General features: G+C 39.6%; 1 protein-coding gene across 4 annotated transcripts in view; it reads right to left on the bottom strand.

Moving 5' to 3' along the window:
- Positions 1-213: 213 nt before the first annotated feature.
- LOC114079369 (dual specificity tyrosine-phosphorylation-regulated kinase 4-like) overlaps positions 214-17178 on the bottom strand; it is a 119665-nt gene continuing 102700 nt past the window's right edge. Inside the window, exons 17-19 of one of the 4 annotated variants that reach the window (XM_071611423.1) lie at positions 5334-5365; positions 4045-4169; positions 214-1710 (exon numbers count right to left, since the gene is read on the bottom strand). In XM_071611423.1, the coding sequence (XP_071467524.1) occupies positions 4081-4169; positions 5334-5365 (121 nt within the window). In that variant the 3' untranslated portion in view covers positions 214-1710; positions 4045-4080. Of the gene's footprint in view, positions 4170-5333; positions 5366-17178 lie in introns of all 4 variants that reach the window. The other 3 variants (XR_011707371.1, XM_071611422.1, XM_071611411.1) reach the window with 3 other exon arrangements.

Here is a 17178-nt window from a genome sequence, read left to right as displayed (position 1 = left end):
TCGGTTGCAGGTCTGGCCTGTTCTGTTGGTGGTCACAGTTCCGTCTAACTTGCAGGCACGGGGGGAGGGGGCAGCTCTGCCTCTCAGCAGGCCGCTGCTCCTGTTCTGCCGGTGGGTCGTAGGCCCGCCTACCTTGCAGGAGTGGTTGGCAGCTCTGCCCCTCCGCGGGCCACTGGGCCTTTTCTGTCGGTGGTCACAGTTCTGCCTTCCTGGCAGGCCCGGGGGGTGGAGGGCAGTTCTGCCCCTCAGCAGGCCCCTGGGCCTGTTCTGTGGGTGGTCACAGTTCCGTCTACCTTGCTGGCGCAGGGGGAGGGGGCGGCTCTGCCTCTCAGCAGGCCGCTGCTCCTCTTCTGCCGGTGGGTCGCAGGCCCGCCTACCTTGCAGGAGTGATTGGAAGCTCTCATGGAATACTTTAAGGAGGTTAAAAAACACAAACTAGCTTTATGTGAAAGGATACTAATCTTAAGGTTGTATCATCAAATCAAAAGAGGAAGTTATAGAGAAATACCTCTTGTATACTCTCATTTGTGGGAAAGACAGAAACACCTCCAATGGCAAACATGTGCACACACACACACACATACACACACACAAATACACACACATTTTTCTTTAGTATGTGCAGACCCCAGGCAGTAGTTGATAAACCCAGCCTAATTCCATCCTAAGTTCAGGAGTCATCTCGTCAAACATTATAAAAAGTACATTTCTGGTTTCTGTAAATACTAGGTTTTGTATTTGGCCTGGCCATATTTTGATGTTTCAAACTTGCTTGGAATGCCTGTCCATACCTTGGACTCACCCATGCCTGGCTTTTCCTGACCAGGTAACTACCCTTTCTGAAAACTTAGCGGTGCCTCATAAATTTTGATGTTGGCATCTGAATTTATTTCCTAACTTGAAATGTTGAGACATGTAGATCACTAACCTACTCTCTGCTTTTTATTATACTTGTCAATATTCTGTTAGCTGTAAGTTCTCAAGACATCCCACTTTGCAACTTTTTGTGCTATAAAACTTCTTTCCTGAAACTGGGGTGCTGATTTCTAGCCCATGTTGGGAGAGACAGTCGCTGATCAGCTCTCTTTGTGTACACAAATAGAAGCTTGTTTTAGTTTGATTTAAAAATGGAATTGGTAGTCTTCTCTTTGCACCTGGGTTCAACATTGTACAAGAACCAGTAGCAGTCAGTGCCTCTGAAGAAGGAAAAGGCACTAACTAAACAGAAGAACCTGGGGTGGGGGGGGATTTAACTTTCCAGTTATTTCTTTTTGTGCCTTTTCTATATTTACTTTATTCAAAAGTAAAAAAAAATTCTTCCTAGAAATAATATACAAAGGAGAGGCATATTTATTCCCATTCACACTCCTGGAAGATGCTTCCTGCAGTTGAGAAAGGTCTTCTTTTTCTTCTTTTCACTGGTTGTTTTTGGCCTTAGCATGTGTTAAGATGTGAGATTTCAGGTTAATTGACTGAGCAAACTTCTTATTACAACCATTGAAGGGGCATACATAGGGCCTGTCTCCTGTATGGATTCGCACATGTGTGCGCAAATTGAAGTCCAGTGAAAAGCGTTTCCCACAGCCTTCGAATATGCACTGGAAGGGCTTCTCTCCAGTATGAACCAGCTGGTGTCATTTTAGTTTTGAGCTCTCAATGAAAGCTGTTGGCTTCCTGTGGTGTCGTGTGTGCTCCGCCTGGACTGAAGGCCTGAGGAGTTGAGGAAGATCAAGGTTTTTTTTTTTTGGTTTTGTTTTTCCTATTTGTTTTCATGTGCAAGTTCTCCTAAATGTCAGTTATTTCACTAGATTGGAGAAGGACCCTTTAAGAAGACCCTGTACCATGCCTGCCCCTGTTCCTGAGCAAGAGCTCAAGAAATGCAGATTGAGGGAGGTTCCTGGGTGGTGGCAAGTCCTCAGATCCTGCACAGGAGAGCTTGGCCCACTGTAAATTGGAAACCTGCTAATTCCACCCACCAATTGACCACTTCCTTGCCTGGCTCTTTCACTTTTCTCAACACCCGACCAACAGCAAGGGCAGGGACCCTAAAGGCCAAAACAGTGGTTAGAACTGAAGTTGCTGGCCGGAGCCCTCCCTGGTACTGGGTTACCTTGGGCCTCTGTCCTTCAGGGTCACTGGTCTGACTTTCAGCCCTTTGTTATGGGACCATTCCCCCACCCCCATGGCATTAGTGCTGCTGCAGCGTCTCTTCAGAGTTCATACCAGTAGGACTGGCAGGTGCATTCCACCCAAACTTCTTAACCCAAGAGGAGGGAGAGGAAGCCATAAGTCCAAGATGTGCTTGCTCATGGTGCTGGCCCTGCGTTTCACAGCCTGGTCTTTTGACTTCATAGGACAGAAGGGCCTCCGTGCCTCCAGCACACTGTAGCCTTGCAGCAGCATCCAACTGAGTGACTGGCTAGGTCTCAAAACACCCTAATTACTGACCTTGGCCCTTCTCACTGCTCAGGTTATATTCAGATGCCCTGGCTGCTTCAAGATGGTTCACTGCAGGACCTTCAGACAAGTGGCATCAGGTTAGAGGGCAGATACATGTCTAAGAGGCTTCTTGGCATCTACCCTGGGTCTGAGTGGTCCACAGGGTCCTGGGAAAAACTTAAAGCAAGACTGGATTTATGGGAGGGGTGGGTGGCAGACGTGTGAATAGTAGGGGATAGGAAAGGTAGCAGAATACAACAGTCACTAATATGCCATTATGTAAAAATGTGAATGTGTAACCGATGTGATTATGCAATTCATATATGGGGTAAAAATGGGAGTTCATAACCCAATTGAGTCAAATGTATGAAAGATGATATATCATGAGCTTTGTAATGTTTTGAACAACCAATAAAAAAAAGGAAAAAAAAAAAAAAACAAAGGAAACCTGAAACTGACCATTGGCATTAGGCCACAAGCAAACCAACCCTCCCAGAAACTACTAAAAGGCATGAGCTGCCACATGGAGGGCTCAAGACACTCAGGCCCTTAGTATTGTTGAAAAGGAGCAGTTGGGTGTGTGCTGTGTTGTCTGCAGCCTTTCTTGTCTGGGGCTGCTTGGTGTCTGCATATATCATGGAGGCAAGAAGGGCACCAGACCAAATGGAGCAGCCTCTTTCTCCACATGTATGCAGCATTAGGCTTTGTTATCTATAGATGGCAAGAAAAATTCTGTCGTATTCACTTTCTGCTAACTTGTGTAGGCCCTGGCTCAAGGACTTAGTATTGGGTCTCATGTTCATCTTTTTCTTGTGTTCTTTGCCATTTCTGGAATTGTCCTTGGTTTTTCCTTAGCTCATAGGTCATAGATGCAGAAATATTATAGTATTTAAGGCATCTGCATCAAGCATCAGATGGCTTTGCATCCAGAAAATCATTAACTCAGTTTGAAGCACCAAGCATGTGTGACATGGCTCTATAAAATATAATAATCCATACTGTTAAGCTTTAAAAAAAAGTAAAAAAATATTTTATTAAAAATTGAAAATAAAAAGTTTTATTTAGCTTTAAAACAACTGACTTATGCTGTGCTTTGAGGTTGGATCACTATCCCCTTCACAGCCATTAGGATTCATTGCCTGGACACAGGGAAGGCACCTGTAGCTCATGTTTGCTTTTGTTTTGCAGGACTTTGTTGGCATTAGGATGTCATGTGAGTATATTGGATGAATACACTAAAGAAAAGGTGAAAAAATGAAGCCCCCCAATTAGTAAGTTAAGTGACAGGCTGTATCCACATGCAGGGTGCAGTTGGTGTGGCATTTGCAAGCTGAGGGAGACCTGGGTGTCTTGCTTGTACTTGGCCATCCACTGCAGATTCAAAAATTCATTTGAGGTGAATCACATGTGCTTCTTCACCTCTGTGGTGGACAGTAGACTCTCAAGTTGCTGAGAGGAAGAGCAAAGCTCATTGTATGTTTGAGAGTGTTTTATAAAAAAGACTTATTACTAGTGTTTGTATGTGTGAGAGCTCTTATATCCGAATTTATGATTTTATGTGACTTTTGGCTGTAGGAGTTCATTGCCATGGTCACTGTCACTTACTTGTCAGTTCATTTAGGTACTTCACACCTTCTGGATTCATTTTACCCCCTTCATCCAATATGGGATCATCACAGAGAAGAGCTGTTCATGCACTTCCTTCCTATGATGGCACCTCCAAAAACAACCTGAGAGGCAGGCAGGGTGAAAATGATGACTTCAACATGGGGAAGAGATTATCAGCCTCCACTCTGGAAGCCACATAATAGCAATCTTTATTGGATTTTAATGTTCAGCAAAATTTAGTTCATGCTGATTGGTGGAACCTCAACTCTCTTTTTCCTCCCTGCTTAGTGAATGAACTCCTGAAATAACACCCTGCATCACACTTCATTATATCACCATGAAAGCCTAATCATTGAGTGATCATTCAAAAAACTATGATTCTTGGTAATACCTGATCACATTAAAAGCAAGAACACTGTATGAGCTTGCTTTTAAAACTAAATGCTCTCAGTTTGAATACTGTCTCACAGATTAAGTGCAACTGAGTTTATGGTCTGCCACATTATCATGGGGAGATATATACTGACTTCTTGAAATAATCTACTCTAGTGCAGATAACATTGAAGGAAAAAGGGAATACAACTTTTAGTAACTCTTAAAATAGGCTCAAATTTACAAATTATGCAAGTAATCATACCTTTCTTATCATTATTGGCAAGCAGCAGGAAATTTGACAAAAAGCAGAGGCAGGATTTTGAAGGGTAAAGATGTATTGTGAAGTAATGCACTACCTGACATTATTGGAAGGAAACATTCCCCTAACTAGAGTTTACATTTGGGTAGTAGTGTGGCTTGTGTTTTTAACTGACCTACCCAAAATAATTGCTTTCCATTTTACACCTGGAATGTATTCAAGATTTTGAAATGTTTGACTGACTCTCAGATCTTTGGGTCTAACCTAAAGGCAGGTATGATACTGAAGGCAAATTGAACGACAGCATAACAGTGTTAAAACAAAGATTAACTGACATGACTTCACAGGTACCCCCTACATCTGCATAGTGGCTATGTTGCTAATAGTTTTATGATGACTATATATCACATTCACTTCTCCGTGCTTAGTAAAGTATAGAAGGGTCAAAAACTGCCAGTATTTTTCTGAACTTTCAGAGTAAAATTGGCTCATCATGCCAGCCATGGTAGAACATTCCTGTAATTTCAGTGACTCAGGAAGTTGAGGCAAGAGTATTACAAAATTGACTCCAAACTGTGCAATGTAGGAAAACCCTGTCTCACAATAAGATTTTAAGGAGGCTGGGGATATAGGTTGGTGGCAGAGCACTTACCTAGCACGTGAGAGGCCCAGGATTCCTCAGTACTGCAGGGGAAAAAAATCATCATTATTGTATGACAAGGATATTTAATCCTAACATTAGGTCTAGATTGTTATTAAGAAAAATAGATAGTCCAAAAATGTACTGCTATGAGCCAGTAGTCACTGAGCTAGTGACTACACACCAGCCTGTGCACAGGGTGAGTGGGTGAGAGTCTATTTGCTATCCTCACTGACAGGAATTGATAGAAAGTTTGGGGGACACCCCACAATAGGACTTTTTACCCCAGTTTATACCACCATCTTACAAAGTCAATTTCATGTTAATAGTTTTGAACACCTGGTATATTTAATGACAGCTAAAGCTTTTTAAAAATATGAATTTATTAATGGATATGACCAATACTTAATATTCAGTATCATAGCTGAACCAGATATTTATTAGTTGCCCATTGAAGCAAAAAGGTTTATTCACATTACCTTTAAAATACATCTACAGTTCTCTGATGAATCAGCATTAATTGATTTTGAATAGTTTTCTATCCAACATAAGAACAATTCTTTATTTCACCTTTTAGGAATACTACTTGCTGGAAGGTAAACATTCCTAGGATTTAATTGTGATTGTATACAAAGTGATATGCAACATAAACCAACATTCCAGCTAATTCATTAAAAGAAAAATAAATGTCTGATTTTCAGTGCTGTTCAATATGCTGTATGAGTAGAAATGTACAGCTTCAGAAGACAATGGTATCTTTGTTTATGAGTTCTTTAAAGATGGACATAATATCTTTATTTAATTTATTTATTTTTATGAGGTGCTGAGGGTCAAACCCAGTGCTTCTCATGTGAGGGGCAAGTGCTCTACCACTGAGCTATAACCCCAGCCCTGATAATAATATCTAGTTGAACAAAGATTTAAAGGGTAAGTGGTTGTATTGTTGTAAAATGAACATGCCAGTTTACCATCAATCCCAAACCTTTTTCTTGAATGTATTGACCTGAATTTAGAAAGCCTCCTTGATCTTGATAAAATTAATTAAACCTAAATATCAAATTAGATTGTCAGTGATTATTAGTATCCTCATAGCACTGATATCCCTTGTAATAAATGTAAATACACTATCATTGAAGTTCAAAGAGGTACAAGATCATCTAAGAGATCAAGTATCTGAGAAATTTTTTCTGTGATAGGGTGTTCATAATTATTTTTGTGCTTGACTTACATTTTGAGCTATTTTAATTTCATGTGGCATATAAAAATATCTCACGTGAATTTTATTGATATTAGGGATCAAACCCAGAGGAACTCTACCACTAAGCTACATACTGATACATATTTTTTTTATTTTGAGACAGGATCTATGATACCTAGGCTGCCCTGAACTTTCCATTCTCTCCCCAGCCTCCAAAGTAACTAGGAATGCAGGATTGTATATGTGCTAAACTTCACCCCGTTGAATTTTTTTGTAATGATAATTTTACTATAAGGATCCTTTACCAAAGAGCCATATCTCCATCCCTTTTTCTTTTTTTCTGTTTTTAATTTTCAGACATTATCTGACTAAATTGCTTAGGGCCTAAGTTGCTAAAGGTGTCCTTGTACTTGTAATTCTCCTATTTTAGCCTCCCAAATCACTGAAATTTCAGACATGTGCCACTGTCCCTAGCAAAATGAGAATTTATAATGATCATTGCACTAAAATATTTTGCAGTCTGAAATATGTTTCATATAGATATTGAGTTTTCAAAATATTTTATTTTTTTAGCTATATTTGGACACAATATCTTTATTTTATTTATTTTCATGTGGTGCTAAGGATAGAACCCAGGGCCTCACACATGCTAGGCAAGCACTCTAATGCTGAGCCACAATCCTAGCCCAAGTTTTCAAAACATGTAACTTAAATCAATTTCCCTCTCTCTTTACAGGGCTGGAGATTCAGCCCATGCCCTTGAACACACTAAAACATATTCCACATTGCCAGGCACTGTGGTGTGTGCCTGTAATTCCAGCAGCTAAGGGAGGCTGATACCAAGTTCAAAACCAACCTTAGCAAAAGTGAGGCACTAAGAAACTCAGTGAGACTTTCTTTCTATAAATAAAATATAAAACATGCCTGGGGGTGTGGTTAAGTGGTTAAATGTCCCTGAGGTCAATACTCAGTACCAAAACAAAAGTGCTCCATATCCGTACATATTCAGCACTCAACTTGAATTTTCTATGTATTACTATGTACACTGTGGGATTTTCTGAAATACTGGTCCAAAAATCATTTATCATTGGGAAATTCCTTAGTCATACTTCTCACAATTCTTTTATTACATGATGTATTCATTTTGTTTGTTACATACAAACCACTGTATGCAGTTATAAGTTATTGTTAAGTTAATTTAGACTTGAATCAAAAATATGTTAAAGTGATGATATTTACAATCTCAAAGGACATTTTCTAAAATAATTTGTAGAAATCAGATATGCTACTCACTTCTTAAAACTTTGCCATATTGCATTAAATTAGGTTTGGCCTGAGGACAACTCCACCCTTGAGTCTGGGATCTGCCAGTGTAGGTAGTGCTCACCCTACCTAATGAAAGCCTAGTGCAGAGGATACTCCTAACCCAGTGGAGTCTCAGAAATGGCAGTGCTGAGCATGTGAATTTGGAATCCTAGGAATGGAGTTCTGTATGACCTGGGAAGCTGTTTTCAGCCTCACTGTTCCTCTTCATCAGCGCTGCCCTGCCACATGGGAGGCATAAGTGCTGTGAAACTATTCTAGTCCTGAGGCTGACAAGTAAGTGTTTAATTTGTTTCCATTTTCTTTTCCACTAAATGTAACATGTCTAAAGAGTTTTCCTTTAACCTTAAAGTAGGGGATGGAAACTAAAAGCTTATTAATTGCCATGTAATTATGAGTCTTTGATATTTACATTTAAGACCTATTCACATCTTGAAGAAATATAATATTTAAAATACAACAGTGTTTCTTATTCATGCTTATGAAGCCTAATATGCTCTCTCAGCTATGGCATATAAAACTATTAGTAAAATTTTGAAAAAAGTTAAAATACAAATACAATTGTGGGCATACTTACATACATAAAATATGTTTCAGAAAAATAAAGTCTGAATGATGATCTAACTCAAATTATACAAAAAAATAGAAGTAACACTCTATTTCTTTGAAAATTTTGCAGGGAAATATGAGCAGAGAAAGCAGAATTTCTGCCAAGCAGTGGATCCTGGTAGAAATTTAGCAGAAATTTCTGTGCACAAAGATGAATGAGTGATGAGCAGGTGCAGGGTACAGAGTTAGCTCTCGTAGAGTCCTGAGTGTGTGGGTAGGAGGGTTCCAAGTGCCATCCTAGGAGGAATGACCTCTTCAGGGTCTTGAGGAGGTTCACACAGGAATCCAGCCTATAGAGGCCCAGTTAATTGGTTGCACACTTCTCCCTGTTCCAACCCAAATGTGTCCCCTGCGTTAAATGATTCAACTCAGAAGACTCAACCAATCCCCTCAGTAGAGTAATTGAGGTCCAAGTGTCAAGGGCGTTACCCATACAATTAATAACTGATTGCTACCTGGATGGATTAGAACAGAATGTGCTGCTATGCCCCTTTGAATGACATCCTATGAAGAAACCTGTGTGATAGTCACCTGGATCTGTGCACGTGAGGGGACTAACAGTCCATTTTGGGTTCAATGTGCCTGAGTCTCTGGCCAGTCTAGATGGACATGTGCTTGGTCAAGTTGCAGCTAGGGTGTCATCAGGCAGAGCTGCTAATCTGTCATATCTACACAGAGGTATGGGCATGAGGACTCATTGGAAGTGGAGTCCGCAGGGCCTGAGACCCAGAGACAGCCTAGCCTCTGGAAGCATAGGCTGTACCTATACCTGCAGGTGGACACTTTATAGTGAGCTGGGAAAGCTAGAGAGAGCAAACCTGTCACAGAGGGGCTTTCATGGCTCCTTTTCCTGAAGAACAAATCGTGAATGAGTTTTGGCAGAAAACCCTTATGTGTATGCCAATATTATGATGTGGTAATGCATCACCAAGAATGCATGGGCATGTCAATGACAAAGGACCTTTTCAACAAAGGGTGCTGAGAGAACAGATAAATATTCAGAAAATAATGGAGTCAGACTCCCTCCCTCACTTCATATACACACATCTGTATACACACATACACATACACACACACACACACATTCACACACACACATTCACACACACACATCCTCAAAATATATCACAAAACTCAATGCACAGCTGAAATTGCAAACTCAAGAAAAAGTACATCATGTAATTTATATCACTGAATTTTTATATTTTAAATAGAGGTTTACATTTCCCAAAGGAAGTTGGCATTTCTTATTTCCAGGAATCTGTCACTTTAAAACACTCTCAGAATAGGAGGCCACATTTATCATATTTTTGACCTTCCTAAAGTTCTTTGCTGAAAAAAAAAAAAAATTGCAAGTTGTCCTTTTACCCAATATTAAAATAGCTAATGGCATTATCACTCATTCATTCAAAATTTCAGGCAAGGATTTATGAACAGCATTCCATCACCAACCAATCCCTCCCAGATGAATCCTCAAATGGACACCTCACCAGACTGGATATCCCAGGATGTGGCACCACCTAAAACACCTATTGAAATCAGGCCACCTGCCATCCTCACTGAGAACCCACATCAGTGAGAACTCAAAAACCCCTCACTGGCACACCTCAGTTGTTTGTTTTCCATTTTAAATGTTTTATTGTGGTTAAAATATATATGATATAAAATTTGCCTTGTTAACCATTTTTTTTTTAAAAAATATTTTTTTAATTCTAGATATACACAATACCTTTATTTATCTATATGTGGTGCTGAGGATCAAACCCAGGACCTCGCAAGTTCTAGGTGATCACTCTATTGCTTGGTCACAACTCAAGTCCTCTGTTTTTTTAAACACTATCCTTTTACTCAATATCAGTACTCTCAGGTATGTAGCATATTATAAGGAATATTGGTATACCTGGGTATATGAATTTAATTCATGAAATGGATTCTACCATACCCATTTCCTCTATTGTAGAAGGGTAGATGCTGGCCAAGTGCTAGAAAATATTTCAGGCCTTTGATAAAACTATGATAGAATCAGAGAATCTGTATAATGAGTAGAACATTAGAAAATAATTCAGGTCTAATTATTGTTGTTATCTATTTTTGGCTTTATTTCTTTGATAATAGAGATAAACCCATTTCCTTTTTAGATTTTTGTTAGTGGTTATTAATATATAATCATATTTGTATAATCTTTACAAATGTATAGTCTTTACAAAAAACTGGGGTTGTGGCTCAGTAGCAGATATCCTGCCTAGAATGTGTGAAACACTGGTTTGATGATCGGTACTACATATAAATAAATGAATAAAATAAAATTTTATTTACAACTAAAAATCGTATATAAATAAAACACTTAATCATATATCTATTAGTTTCCTTCACTAATGCTATATTTCTCCACATAAATCTTGTAAAAAGACTATTCCTTTAATTATGAAAGCTCAAATATCAGGAGCAGGACTCTTATTTTTTTAATATTTATCATTTAGTTGTAGTTGGACACAATATTTTATTTCATTTATTTATTTTTATGTGGTGCTGAGGATAGTACCCCAGGTCTTTCACGTGGAAGGCAAAGGATCTACCACTGAGCCACATCTCCAGCCCAGGACTCTTCTTTAGTTGTGAGAATTTTGGCTTTTACAATAACAACCCAATTATTTAGGTAAAGTGTATATAAATATGAACTGAGTATATGACTTCATTTTTGGAATTAATACTTCCTTATTTTTCTATAAATTGCCAATTTTTAATATTGTTTTATTTTATTTAACTATAATTTTCAGAGCTGTAAACAAATTTGTAACCTTATTCAATAAATGGTGTCATATTTAGAAGGACCTTTCATGTTTTTTTTCTGAAGCTATAACTTTTTATAGGACTGTATCATGGTATTTAGGCATTTCAGTTCTGTTTTCAACCTGAAATTACCTTATTTTCAGTTTCTTGGGGTAAAAAATGAAACATACTAGCAACTATTTTCCTGTAGTAGTTAGGGCAGAAGTAGTTCTGGATTAACATCAGTGGGGAATCATCAGTCCATTCTATCAGATCATGAATGTTGACTTGTCTTCCACTCGTTTAGCGTGAGTAATGTTTTATGCTGGAAAGTAAAAATTACAGGATTGATTTAACAACTAATGTTACTCTTGAGGGAAAACAGATTAGATTTATTGAACTTGTAGCGTTTCTTTTTCAATGCCAAACTTTTTTTTTTCTCATTTAAATTAATCAAGGGCACAAGTATCATTGAAAGTCTTCACTGCCATCAATTGTGATAAAGCTGCTTCTGATATTTGAGAAGAAAATTATATTGCTACATTTATTTTAGACTGAAATATATAGTCTTTACAAAAAACTAAAGAGCATATTTAACACTTGAAAAAAATCTTTAACCACTAATTCTTAATTAGTGTATTTTTAATAAATGTTCTTTCTTGATCTCTATCAGGAAAACATTGTTCAAAGTGTCCTCTCAGGACTGGTGCAGTTTTGTAAATTTTTACTTATTTGCAATAATATAGAAATTGAGATTAATGACTTTATTTATCATTTAGTGTAGAGAGTGATCCCTTATATATTCTGGTTAGTTTCCTTTTACATACTAGTCTTTGTCTTCAGAGAAGTTAATACACATTTCTGTTTGGGCATTCTATTTTTATACTACAAATTAGCAAGAATGTTCAAAACTGATTTATGGAGGGCTCACAATGATACATATGGCATTATATTCTCTTTCCTTTTTTCTGAGATATATGTACCACAAACTGTAGCTCAGTGGTTAAGCACCCCTGGCTTCTATTCCCAGTACCAAACCAAATGAATGCCAGATGTACTTCACTGAGTTCTGAGAATTTAGAATTATCATGAGTTAGAGTGAGCAAAGTTTACCCTAAGTAACTTTGAAGAGGAGCTGTGTAACTTAAGACTGATTAAAGCTGGTTCTTCTAGACCTTTTCTAAAGATCAGTTTCTTAAACAACGAAAGACCTTCAAGTGGAGTTACCAGTGAGCAGCTTTCCACCTGCAATCACAAGTGTTCCTAAGTTCCTGCCTGGCAGCTGACCACTTTGCAGACTGTTTCCTGGTGGGGAGAAAATTATTAATGGGGGGCAGATCTTGACAACTGTATCCCTTGGGGGATCCTCTTCCTCTTAGGCTATTTTAACAAACTCCATGGCAGTACTTCTAGTATCTAAGATGTAGAGAGTTTGAATGACCTCTGAAGCTAGGGCATTGAACCCTGATCCCAGGTCCTCACCTCACTCCATATCCCTGGGTTTGGGTTTTCTAGGGCAGCTCAAGGCCCTGATTTTGGAGGATTTCACTTCCATCCTACCTCTATGCCCTCCAGTTCACTGAGGGCTTCCATTGCAGTACCTGGAATTGAAAAGGAGTTTCTCCAGGCAGGAGATTCAGCCTTCCAAGAAGGCTGTCTTGACCTTGACCCTACAGAAGGCAGTGCCCTTGGAGCTACCCAGTAGACCACCTTTGGGCTGTAACTTATGGGGTTGAGTCTTAGCAATTGTTGCCAGACAGGCATTTCTCCCTTTTGCCCACGATCTCCCTCCCTGACGTAGTAGTTACACATTGATGGAGGCTGAAGGCTATCTAGGTGCCAGACACTCACTTTTTTCATTTCCTCTGCTCACTGGTAACAAAATCAGCTTCCTCTCTCACAGCCAATTGCCCAAGGCCCAGGTGACCCAGGAGGCTTTAAATGTTAGTAGCATTCTTCAAAGGGACACATTTGTTCTGAGATGGTTGCAGTGATAGGAGTCACCAGCATGTTTTCTTCTAGACCATCTTGACAGTGGGGTTGTGATGGGTGCAATGAGGAATTCCTTTAAATCCACTGTCATTTGTGGCTAGAGACTTACACAGAATCCTGTTGTCCTGGGATAGAGAAAGCATATTTTGGTACATTGTAGAGAACTTGTTGGTTAGGGGTACAAAGGGTGTGTGAAAGCTTGAAAATGCCTCTGAATACCTTCCTGGGACACTTGATGAGAGGTGCTAAGAGGAGAGGCAGGGCTCCTAACCCACCAGCTCATGAGCCATCACTGCTCAATAGCCATAGATTAAAAGCAACATCTTCTTGCAGTGGTGGCTTCTAAGTTGTGACTGAAGCACAGAAGGCCAGAGCAGTTCAGGTCTTGATGAGTCCAGCAGTGATGTCAGTCTTGCTGGCCACTTACTGGTATGAATCAAGTTGTGGTAGCTAAGCTCTCCAGGCCCTAAGTATGGATAAGGGCAGAGATACAATCTGATACAAATAGATCCTTCTTATTCTGGGACTTCTGACCTTTTCTGAGTATCACAGCTAGATTCTGGCATGAGTAGAATCATATGTAATACAAGAGAAACTGTCACTGAGAGATGACTTGTGAGTTGTCCAAGTCACACATCTCAGGAGTGGGTCAACCCAGGTTGAATTCAGGCATTGTCTCTTGACCCATTCCCTCACACACTCAGCTCAGGGAGCTGCTGCCCATGGTGGGTCAGCAGCTCTAGGGGATGATCAATGTGACCACTGTGTGCTGTCCCCAGTGGCAGGATTTTGCACTCAATGTGTTCTGCCATCCTCCTAAGGACCTTGGGTAAAGGTGATCTGCATTGTATAGGAGAGAAAATAGAAGCCTCAAGGTGTGCTGGGATTTGGCAATGAGCCCACAATTAGTAAGCAACAAACAGGGACCTGACCAGGGCATCTAAAAGCTCTTTGTTAATAGGCTTGGCCTCATGACTTTTTATTGATGGGAATCTCTTTGAAATCAGGAGTAGATCTGCCTGTGTGGGAGGGAGATGGAGGTGGAAGGTGGAATCTGACCCACTTCCTGGGTCTGTAGCACCTGTGAGGTTGGCTTTGACTCCCATGAGTCATTTTCTGGGGCCAGATGGGGAATCCAGTAGAATGCTTTTCTTTCCCTTTTGATGGTACCATAATGGGAAGTTGCTTAAAATTAACTTTTTAATAAATATTTAAAATATTTATTGGTGCTGGGATCAAACTTAGGGTCTTCTGCATGCTATGTGCAGACTCACTGCTGAGCTACTTCCCTAGCCCCTGATCAGATTTAGGAGGAAATTTTCCTATTTCCAGAGGTTAGGCAAGATGAACATAATGAATAGAGTCAATTTCTGGGACTTATGGGAAAAGTATTTGCTGAAGAGTAAGGTGTGTAAGTTTTCTCTATCACTGCCAATTTCTGTCTTCAGAAGGCTAGTGTTGATGTACATCATGGCAGTGTGAGTGTACAAGAAGCCCTCTTGAGTGCTGTTAATGAACTAGAAAGAATTGCTCTTCCTAATGCCTTGCTGCAGGGAACACCAAGTTGCTGTGTAATGATAGGACTTCTAGTCCAGGGCTTCTCCTGTCTCCAGGCTGAAGGATGACTTTTAAGCGTGTCCAAACTACTGCACACCAACACTGGTGTCACATACATTGGAAGTGAGAAACTAAGGAAATGAAGTGGAAGAAGCCAAGGACACTCTCAGACCCAGTCTGTGGGCCATACACTGGATGGTGTGGAGAAGAGAATAGGGAAAATGTTCTGCTCTCAAATGGCTTATCTGATTGGTCTGACCCATGAGGGTACTCTCCATAAGATCGATAAGTTGTTTGTAGTTATTTCTGTGAAGTCCCCTCACCACACTATCAGATTAGTGTTTAACTGATGAAGCAGGAGATGGGATTCTTAGAGAGCAAGCAGTTCATCTTTAGAATTCTGTCTACTTGACATCACGTCATTAAATTATTGGGACTACTTTTCAGTAATATTATTATTCTTGATTTAGACAAATAAATTGAGGAATGGACAGGTGAAGCCACAAGTTCACAGAGCTTTAAGTGGGAAAACCAGGGTTTAAACTCATGAAGCCTCATTCCAGTGCTCACAGTCTTAATCTTTGCAACATGTGCATGAAAAATGGCCAACATCCACTAGCAAGGGTACTGAAGAAGAGGAACACAGAAATGAACAGGAATTAGATGGTGTTGGAAAACAGCTATAGCCAATGCGAAGTCTCATGCCAGGTGCATCTGTCATCTCACAGCATCCCCACAACTACTCTAGGAGGTGTTAACATTAAAATGTGAGTGAGTCCCAAGTCAGATTTATCTGAACCTTAAGCACAGACCACTGTAACCTACTGTTGTGTTCTCCTCACCTTCTGTTGGAAGCCACCAGAATCCTCTAGCCCTTGATCTGTCTCAGCTCAGTGTCTGAGATCTCAATCTGCAGGAGGTGGTGGGACACCAAGACAGTGACCTACACCTTCCAGGTTGCTGGTGATTGAAGCTCACTATCGTGTCCATCTTACTCTTTTTTTAATTATATTTTAGTTATAGATGGACACAGTACGTTTACTTAATTTGTTTATTTTTATGTGGGGCTGGGGACTGAACTCTGTGCCTCAGGCATGCTACACAAGTGCACTACCACTGAGCCACAAACACGGCCTCTCTACTTTACTCTTCATTTCCTTCCCATTCCCAAAAATGGAGTCATCTTTGTTTGAAAATTTTGGGGAAGAGAGAGAACCAGGAGATGCACCAGCCAGAAAAGCACAAGCAAAACCTAACAATAGCAAAGTACATGAGCTGTGACAGCTCTGATTTATTAGACAACAGTATGACCACACGAACATGATTCCAATAAAAGGTAATTTGCAGGCACTAATCAGTAACAAATACTAAAAAACAGATGCCAGAAAAACCATTTTGTTTCAAAATTGTGACAAGTAAACCTGTAAACATAATTTAATAAAGTCACATAACCTTGCAATGTGTTTTTTCTTCATCTTACCTTTTCCCATTAACTCAAACCACCAGTAATCAAACCCAAGGTGCAATTTATTTCACTCTGGCACCATATTAGAAGATGCACAAAACATTTTTGTCTCATAAAATCATATTTAACTCAAGCCATAAAGAGGATCTTCTGAAAAACCAAGAGACGTTTGAACTAGATTAAAATCCTAGTAAATCCATGAGGCAAAGCACTCATGAAATGTGCTAGAAACATAGATGCAATTATTTTTCCCCATTAAACTATAATTTTGCAGAATAGTGGTAAGAATGCAGCACTTTAGCCTGGTCTTTTGACTCCACATTTGGAGGCACCCCCTTTAATTGATCCATTCACAGATTCAGACTTAGGCAATACAAGTCTCCATTTCAATTTACATCTTCAGAATAAGCAAATAAAGCATTACTGCCTTGCTCTCCTGGCCCAATATGAAAATGTATAGAGGAGCAAGAAAGAAAGAGTAGGCATCATGTCATGAAGAGACATCAGAAAATAAAGCATAAATTCACAACATAATCACAAAACTGCAAAGGAGAAATGATCTCATTTTGCAGATGAAGAAACTGAGGCTAGCAATATGACATAATTGGCTAAAGGTTACAGACTACTTTTTTTTAAATTGTAGTTGGACACAATGGCTTTATTTTATTTATTTTAATGTGGTTCTGAGGATCAAACCCAGTGCCCTGCACATGCTGGACAAGTGGTCTACCACTGAGCCAAAACCCCAGCCCCACTGACTACTTTGTTTAAAGCCTAAAATAAGTTTATTACCTTGAAGTTCCCAAAGTCAAAATTCCAAAAATCAGTCTTGGTTAAAATTGGCAGAGATGTTTTCTTAAAAGACTGTGTCAGGCTGGGACTTCTGGCAAGGCTCACAACTCAACCAGATGCCTCCAAACAGCCAGACTGACAAGCCACCAACT

The sequence above is a fragment of the Marmota flaviventris genome, chromosome 4 (genome assembly GCF_047511675.1).
Source record: "Marmota flaviventris isolate mMarFla1 chromosome 4, mMarFla1.hap1, whole genome shotgun sequence".
Taxonomy (NCBI): Eukaryota; Metazoa; Chordata; class Mammalia; order Rodentia; family Sciuridae; genus Marmota; species Marmota flaviventris.
This window is presented reverse-complemented; position numbering and strand designations above follow the sequence as displayed.